Raw genomic sequence first — 9,396 nt, forward strand, 5'->3', positions numbered from 1 at the left:
GGTTACCATTTGGCTCCAGAAAAAGGAGGACGGATTGAGCCATCCGGGTCTTACTTCCATTGAAGCCCATAGAAACTTGAATGGGCTTTGGTGCATTTGGGAATGGGCTTTGGGAATCGCTACTGTGGCTTTGTAAATGGAGCCCTTTGTGTGTTAAGCAGTATCTGAAGTAAGCAAATCAAATCAAATCTGCTATGTGGAACAGGTATTAGGGAACAGCTATCTACTCTTTCATCTAATCAACTGTTGCAGATTTCAGATAAAATGTATGACTATATTTTTCCATAAATGCACGGTAACACCATGGAATTAGTTGCCAGATGATAGGGTTCAGGAATCTAACATAGCTAGTTTTAAAAAGATTTGGCCAATTCCCCAGAGGACAGATCCACGAACAACCATTAGCCAGGCAGATGTGGGAACTGGAACTTCTTAGATATGGGAGTGATCTCCCCGTTAGAAACCACTGAGGCTCGGAAATGACTCTGTTTGGCCATGGACCACTGGTCTGAACCAGTTTGGTATTTTTAAGGTTCTTCTGTTGATTATTTAACAGCTTCCTCTACAGCAGTGGTCTCAAACTTGCAGCCCGGAGACCACATACGGCCCGCCATATACTATTTTGAGGCCCTCAGTATGTTTATCATAATCACAAAAGTAAAATAAAACAGTTTCTTGATCATATGTCTCTTTAGTTATAAATTACAATATTATTATTAAGACTTAGCCAAAAGGAAAGATTTATAAACTTGAAAGAGTTTTACGTCATGCAAAATTGCCATTTCTTTAATAAGACATTACCGGTAACTATTTTTTCTGAGGTCCTCCCAGTACCTACAAATCCAAAATGTGGCCCTGCAAAGGGTTTGAGTTTGAGACCACTGCTCTACAGGAGAGTCCAAGGCAAGATGAAAGTTCTCCCCATCTGTAACTAGTTAGGTAACTATAAACAAAATTCCTTCCAACCCAAGATCTGGCGATGGACTTGGGTTCACTGAATTAGTACTTCCATTGTATCATCTATTTCTTCATATAGATTTCAATAACTACTTTTCCATAAATGCTCGAAGCAGTGAACACATTCTCCAATATCTTTTTCTCTAAACACTTCTCCAATTTGCTTTTCAATTGATTTAGTACTATAGCTGTAATTATTTCTGTTGGCAAAATGTTCTGCGACTGTCATAGCTCGTGTAAAACAGCCTTCCTATGGAGGCACAAAAATCTGTTAGCCTATAATAAATGGAGAGAGAGAGAGTTGTCTGCTTTACCAAAGGAAGAGCAAAAAATCATTGGTCAAAAAAATAGAGACCCAAGAGGCTGCAGACAAAGAGACAAGCACAGGCTGAAACAAAGAAATATATTACCTGTTCAGTACAGGCAGGGATACAAGTTCTTGAACACTAGGAGTCAGATTCACTAAACCTCTGTAAGAGGGAAGCAGTATATAAATGCAATATGCCAACACAGCTAACTATGGGGTCCTTTTACTTATCTTTAGTAAAAAGTGGCCCTTTAGTGCATCCCACATGTGTTTTTCCCACATGTTAAGGCCATTTTTTAACCACAGCAGTAAAATGGCTAATTTTCCATTTCTAGTATTAATGGCCATGCACTAATTTTGCCATTATAAAAAAAAATTAGCGTGTGCACACTTACTGACACCCACTGCTCTAATATACGTGCGTGTTAGTTGCATCTCATGCACATGTGTTAAAGGTGTGTCTCATGTGCACCTGTGAAAGGCACGTTTCATGTGCATCCATTAAAAGCATACACTGGCTGGTCTGGGGCTGCCGATTGCATATGTTCCGCCGAAGCTGTGTTGAAAAAAAGCATACATATCTTGCGTTTTCACATTTGCATGGTTTGTTGTTAATTCACCGCCCCTCCCCTCTTATGACATGCACCAATGATGCACTACAAAAAGGCACACCTATGATTGAAACGCATGCGTCCCTGTGACATAGCTATTCTGTGCATGTGTTAGTTGCTTTCTCCTACAACTGATCGGATGGAATTACGCCGGACTTCTGCGAAACCCATTTGCATGCGAAATTGAACATCGATCACCATTCTCAAATCAGACAATTTTCCGGCACCACAGCAACCCACAGGATTTTAATGGCAATTTTAGAGCCTCTGGCTCTTATTGCCTTAGACACCAATAGCACCTCCAACCCCCTAATCTAGGTCATTCACTCCCAGAGGCTTCAGTGACACCCCACCCCAGTTATTTGAAGTCCTCCTATTGTAATACATTTTTGGAAAAAGATCTTGTACTAGTGACGTGTTTCTCTCTTGTCCTCAGCTTCCTGCCGTGGGTGTGAGATGGACCAGGCCTTGTTTGAGATCCCTCAGGGATACAGTGTGGTCAGCAGCCACCGAGACAGCATCAGAGAAGAGGAAGATGATTTGCTCCAGTTCGCCATTCAGCAAAGCCTGCTGGAAGCGGGCAGTGAATATGACCAGGTGGGCTGTGATGCCCTCTGGTGGGGACTTTAGGAACTGCACTTAGTAAATAACCAGAGGTGCAGTACAGTAGCCAGAAACGTTTTTGGTTTTTTGTTGGGGTTTGTTTGGGGGGAGGGGGTACTTTTTTTTTTTTAAATGCATGGTACTGGGCTCTTCATTTCCTCTTCCTTCCTTCCTTCCCTCCAATTCCCTACCAAATTAAATTTAAGCATAGGTTTGTTGATGGGTATTCCTAAGAGCCAGCAGCTGGAGAGATGCAAGCCTGTGCTAATTGAGAAAAGTGCAGCTGTCAGCAGCAATACTGATGAAATGACCATATGCACAGTTCTGGTGTTGATGGCCCTGGGTGCCGCTGCTGCCAACTGCCATGCTTTGAGTCTGCTTCTGGATAGGCATGCCTTGTTTTATTTTCTTCTGTTCTTTACAGGTGACGATCTGGGAAGCACTGACCAACAGCAAGCCTGGGACTCATCCACTGTCTCATGAGAGTAGGAGGGGAGAAAGGTTAGTAAAATTTGCAGCAGCACCATGAAACGAGGTCCCAAACCAGCACACACTACAAGATTTGTGCACTTTCTTTTTCTTTTCCCCTCATCTTGCAGAGGCATATAGTGAGGAGTAGATCAGAGAGTAAGAAAATGCTCTTGCCAACCAGATGTAGCTACAGTGCAATCAAAGCTAGCAAACAGATCCCATAAAATAATACTAAAAGATGGTACTCCAACCCTGCAGCATCCCCTACCATTCTTCACACATGGTTCGGCCAATGCATCTCACTCCTGATATACCACATCTCCCACTGGCACTAGGCCACTTTCTATTTGGGTCCTCAGTCCTTTAACATAGCTCTGCTAGTGCAACTCTTTCTGTTCCAGTACTCAGACCCTCATTCACACAGTTCTGAGCTGTTCCTTCTGCTATTCGGGTCCTCAGACCCTCACACACAGCTCTGCACTTGTTCTTGCCTAGCTGCACTGCATGCTCTTTCTTTCCTGGGATATGTCCCCCTCCCCACCTCCCTCCTTTTGGGGTCTGTATTTTCATGCACATTCTGCACCACACTTTAGCTTATTTATGCGGTACTTTCCATATTAGTTTCACAACAGTTCCATGCATGCCTGACATTCTCCAGCTGTCATTAACTATCATTCTCTATTCTTTCTGTCTTTATTCATTCTGTTGTTTGCTGTACTGCCATTTGAAATCTAAAGTACCATCAGAGCAGTATACAAAAGTCAGAAAACAAATTGGGGACATGACAAAAATCAAACACCACTACAAACAAGAGAGAGACAGTTTTCTTTGCCAATTTCTTTAGAAATTCCTCATTCAGGGGACCCAACTCCCAGAGAAACTGGAGTCCAGTCCTGCCTTTGTCTGTCTCTGCTGGTACTTTCTGGAACATGTAGTGTCAATTTTACTTGCAGAGGATTACAGAAGCTGCTGTGTACCTGAGACAAGCTCGATAGCTTATATCAAATCTTTATTTAATGCAAGGGGTTCTGCACCTTGTCCTTGGCAGACAGCCAGCTAATCAGGTCCCCAGAATTTGCACACTGAATATGCATGAAATAAATGTGTACTTACAACTATTGTAGTCAAATCTCTGTGATGCATATTAATTACAACTATCCTGAAAACCTGACTGGCCTGGTATGACCCCAAGATGGGTTGAGAGCCCCTGTTAACCCTTTCAGGACCATAAGGATCGTAGGCCAATTTTTGTGGTTTTGACGACATTTTTATGGTAAAAAGGGCTTGCAGATGCCAAAAAATTGATTTTTTGTGTGAAATATCATTATTTTTTTTTTAAAAAATCAAACTTCTGGATTATGGACAGTATGGCAAGTGAATCTTCTCGTCAATCTGGCAACGACGCTAATGAATGAATGTCGGAACCAGTTTGTTTACATAAAGGCAGTATCATATGAAATCCGTACATATCAAATTTAGAACTGTAGACTATCCCAATCAAAATTTATAGGATTTTAAAGTTATGGGACAAATATGTCCCTTGGTCCTGAAAGGGCTACGCAGTCTCTAAGTGGAGGGGGGTGGGGCGGCTTCTCAATCCAGGCCTCGGGACATAGCTATCCTGTTGGGGTTTCAGGATATCTTTAAAAATAATTAATACTAGAAGAAATGAAATATTTACAATATATGCTCCGCAGTTATGAAATACTTTGCCTTCTTTTTTCAGAGGAGAACGAAATCTTGACAGATTCAAGAGCTCCCTGAAGTCCTTCCTTTACATAGATGCCTTTGAAAATTAAATCTTCAATTGAATAACGTCTTTTCTAAAGAAATATATAGTACAGCAAGCTCCAGACACTTCCCTGACTTGTATTTCCCATACTTGTTTCTTTCCTATAATTATTGTAGTTCTATCCATGACCCTTTTGTATCATGTTGGTCCTTATTTGATTTTGTCTATGTTCTTAACTTGTAATATTATATCCCTGTTTTTAAAATGTACATTGCTTAGTAGTAGTAGTATAAGTGATATTATCAAATTTTAAATAAACCTGAAACCTGATATCCACAATGACATTTGTACACCAAGGAGGCAATGCATGCAAATCTACCTCATGCATATTCATTGTGGATATCCTGAAAACCCGACTGGCTAGGTGTGCCTGAAGGACTGGGTTGCGAAGCCCTGCTGTAAGACATGATTGCTCACCTACAGGGAGCTCATGGTTTATCTTTCTCTACAGGACACACCAGCGCTTGGCTCCAGCAGTGCCCCAGCCCCGCAGCCCTTCTCAGCGAGTCTTCGTCAATTACGATCAACAGTTGCGCCTGGCCATGGCCCTCTCAGCAAAGGAGCAAGAAGAGATAGAACAGAGGAAACGACAGGAGGAGGATGAACTGCAGCGAATCCTCCAGCTCTCCTTAACTGAGAAGTAGAAGATCAGAGCCTGGCAGGAACTCCGTACAGCTCACTACTGAACCATGTCGTTCTCAGGGTAGAGCGCAGGGGGCCACTGAATCCAGGCAAGGCCGAGGAGAGCATTTCAGGCACTGGTTTAGATTGTGGTGGGGGGAGGGAGGGTGCACAGGTAGCAAAGGGTCACTAGTATAACCTTTGGGCACTATCTGCCTAGTTCTCATTTGCTGAATCTCCTATTTACAGAAGGACAATTAGGCTATACCCCTGCAGCTCTCAGATGCAGACTCTCTGGCTCCCAGAATTCTTTCTATTACATTCTGTTCTGATAATGCCCACTGATATCACTGAATACCTCATATTTGTGTGGCAAAAGCCCACCGAACTCTTGGAGGTTCGTGAATGCCCTTCTTTCAATCAGTACAAAGCTGGCACCTTGCAGCTTATGCTTCACATGTGTTGATATCTTGTCTAACATCTAGGCTAAGATGCAGCAGTCAACTCCCCTCCCTTCCTGTCTAAGCACATTCCTCAGAGAGAAAGCACATGGCGCTAGTGGCTGTTGGAGCTACCTCTTTTCACATGCTGTAGAGCCACCAGGCTAGCAACACACAGCATGGCAACTGTCAGCACAGAAATGAATGGGAGGAAGAGGAATAATACAGCTATTTTCTAACTTCCCTCCTCCCATCCCAGGCCTGTAGTAACATATTGCCTTCAGAATGGTGAAAATACTAAGGCCAATCCTCCCTCTCACCCCAATACCTCTTAGATACCATTTTCCTTCTCACTCATTGCCTAAAGATAGGAGACCCAGGTTTTCCCACTCACCTCTTCATCCTTAGGACAGAGAAAGTCCCAAGGTTAGGCCCTTTAACTAAGGAAAAATTAGATCTTACCTGCTAATTTTCTTTCCTTTAGTTCCTCCAGACCAGTTCAGAGGCTCACTTTTGGTCAGACCACCCCAATCACCCTTTCCCCTCTTCGCACAGCAGGACCAGGCCTCTGTACCCCCTCCCACCCCTCATAGGGCTGTCTCCTTTCCCACTTAACCCCCATTACCCTTAGGACAGGAGGATCAGACCCTCCAGCTCACCTTGTCATGCCTGGCACAGATAAAACAAGCCCAGTCCCTGATGCAGGTAGTTCAGAGAAGGTTAGCTGAGGGATCCTCAGCAGACTCCACCTGCCGCACAGACCCCTGGCAACGTTTACAGTAAATGGTGCTATTACTACCCCACACAAAAGAACTTCAGACCAGCAAATGGAGATGAAAAAAACCCCTATTCTCTGGAGTTTGCTGTGTGCCAGGCTTCCATCTGCTTGTGATTTGAGTGTACAGTTTCACATTGTTAACCAAAGACTCGGACCTGAACAACTCGATGCTGTTTTAATTTAATTTTGTGTGTTCATGGAAGATTAATTCACACCTGAAGGTGAGGGGAAAATGCCTCACTGAGCCCTTCTGTGCACAGAGCTGTAGGACAAGGCAAATACACTCTACACCCAAGGAGCAAGCTTAATTTAAGGAAATAAGGGCAGCAGGTGTGCCTTTTCTTAAATTAAAACCAAAACCAATAGATGCAGTCCAGTAGGAAGCATAAAACACTGCACTTGAATATCCAGAAGACAACACGAGCAGAGAAAGCAAGATATTCAGATTATAAGAGTGAACAGGTTTTGGGACTCATACATAGAATAGCCTCTGGGATATACAGAGGGATGTAGGTAGGCCCTTGCTTGCATAAGTTATAGAGACTAAAAAGCAGGGCAGAAGAGTGGGCCAGAGAATGACACAGTGACAGAATTTGTCCCTGACCCAATGGATAAGAACATAAGAACATAAGAAGTTGCCTCCGCTGAGGCAGACCAGAGGTCCATCTCGCCCAGCGGTCCGCTCCCGCGGCGGCCCATCAGGCCCATTGCCTGAGCAATGGTCCCAGACTATCCCTATAACCTACCGCTACTCTTATCTGTACCCTTCAATTCCTTTATCCTCTAGGAACCTATCCAAACCTTCTTTGAAGCCTTGTAACGTGCTCCGGCCTATCACAGCCTCCGGGAGCGCGTTCCATGTGTCCACCACCCTCTGGGTGAAAAAGAACTTTCTGGCATTTGTTTTAAACCTGTCTCCTTTTAATTTTTCCGAGTGCCCCCTTGTACTTGTGGTTCCCCGTAATCTGAAAAATCTGTCCCTGTCTACTTTTTCTATACCCTTCAGGATCTTGAAGGTTTCTATCATGTCTCCTCTAAGTCTCCGCTTTTCCAGGGAGAACAGCCCCAGCTTTTTCAGTCTGTCAGTATATGAGAGGTTTTCCATACCTCTTATCAGTTTAGTTGCTCTTCTCTGGACTCCCTCAAGTACCGCCATGTCCTTTTTGAGGTACGGCGACCAATATTGGACACAGTACTCCAGATGCGGTCGCACCATTGCACGATACAGTGGCAGGATGACCTCCTTTGTCCTGGTCGTGATACCCTTCTTAATGATACCCAACATTTTGTTTGCTTTTCTTGAGGCTGTGGCGCACTGTGCCGACGCCTTTAAAGACGTGTCCACCATCACTCCCAGGTCTCTTTCAAGGTTACTTACCCCTAGCAGTGATCCTCCCATTTTGTAGCTGAACATCGGGTTCTTTTTCCCTACATGCATGACCTTGCATTTCCCTACATTAAAGTTCATTTGCCATTTTTTGGCCCATTCTTCTAGCGTCGTTAGGTCCCTTTGCAGATCTTCGCAGTCTTCCATGGTTTCAACCCTGCGGTAGAGTTTGGTGTCATCCGCAAATTTAATAACTTCGCAATTTGTTCCCGCCTCCAGGTCATTAATAAATATATTGAACAGGAGCGGTCCCAGCACCGACCCCTGCGGAACTCCGCTCGTGACCCCATGCCAGTCTGAGTAATGGCCCTTCACTCCAACCCTCTGTTTCCTGTCTGCCAGCCAGTTTTTGATCCATCGGTGGACCTCCCCTTGCACCCCGTGTCTCCACAGTTTTTTAAGCAATCTTCCGTGCGGTACCTTGTCAAAGGCTTTTTGAAAGTCAAGGTAAATGATGTCAATGGATTCTCCTTTATCCACCTGTCTATTTACTCCCTCAAAGAAGTACAATAAGTTTGTGAGGCATGACCTACCCTTGCAGAAGCCGTGCTGGCTCGTCTTTAGCTGTCCATTGTTTTCTATGTGTTCACAGATACTGTCCTTAATCAGTGCTTCCATCATTTTTCCCGGGACCGAGGTCAAGCTCACCGGCCTGTAGTTCCCTGGGTCCCCCCTTGAACCCTTCTTGAAGATGGGCGTGACATTTGCAATTTTCCAATCCTCCGGGATCTCTCCAGTCTTTAAGGATAGGTTACATATTTGGCGAAGTGGCTCTGCTATTACGTTCCTTAGTTCCTTTAGTACCCTTGGGTGAATGCCATCCGGACCTGGCGATTTGTCGCTCTTTAGTCTGTCTATCTGCCTGAGGACATCCTCTTGGCTTACCTCTAGTTGGACCAGCTTTTCATCCCGATCCCCATTTACGATGTCCTCCGGTTCCGGAATATTGGATGTATCCTCCCTCGTGAAGACTGACGTGAAGAACTTATTTAACCTGTCTGCTATCTCTTTTTCCTCTTTTACCACTCCTTTTTTGTCTCCATCATCCAATGGCCCCACTTCTTCCCTTGCCGGTTGCTTCCCCTTCACATATCTGAAGAACGATTTGAAGTTTGTTGCTTCCCCCGCCAGTCTCTCCTCATATTCCCTTTTAGCTTTTTTAACCACACGGTGACACTTCCTTTGGTGTTCTTTGTGTTCCATTTGGTTGTCCTTTGTTTGGTCCTTTTTCCATTTTTTGAACGATGTTTTCTTGTCACTTGTCGCCTTTTTCACTGCAGTTGTTATCCACGCTGGGTTTTTTGTTCGGTTTTTTTTGCACCCCTTCCTGAATCTGGGGATGTACAGGTTCTGTGCCTCTTGCACCGTGCCCTTGAGTAGGGACCAGGCTTTTTCTACAGACTCCATCTTCCTTTCGCTACCATTGAGT

The 9,396-nt window shown here is 44.2% G+C and overlaps 1 protein-coding gene across 4 annotated transcripts in view; it reads left to right on the forward strand.

Annotated features, from left to right (window-relative positions):
• ANKRD13B (ankyrin repeat domain 13B) overlaps positions 1-7,267 on the forward strand; it is a 184,202-nt gene extending 176,935 nt beyond the window's left edge. For all 4 annotated transcript variants that reach the window (XM_033922430.1, XM_033922431.1, XM_033922432.1 and 1 more), the window contains 3 exons: positions 2,312-2,472; positions 2,903-2,979; positions 5,193-7,267. In XM_033922430.1, the coding sequence (XP_033778321.1) occupies positions 2,312-2,472; positions 2,903-2,979; positions 5,193-5,385 (431 nt within the window). In that variant the 3' untranslated portion in view covers positions 5,386-7,267. The remainder of the gene's footprint in view (positions 1-2,311; positions 2,473-2,902; positions 2,980-5,192) is intronic.
• Positions 7,268-9,396: the final 2,129 nt, after the last annotated feature.

This window comes from Geotrypetes seraphini, chromosome 15 (assembly GCF_902459505.1).
Source record: "Geotrypetes seraphini chromosome 15, aGeoSer1.1, whole genome shotgun sequence".
Classification (NCBI taxonomy): Eukaryota; Metazoa; Chordata; class Amphibia; order Gymnophiona; family Dermophiidae; genus Geotrypetes; species Geotrypetes seraphini.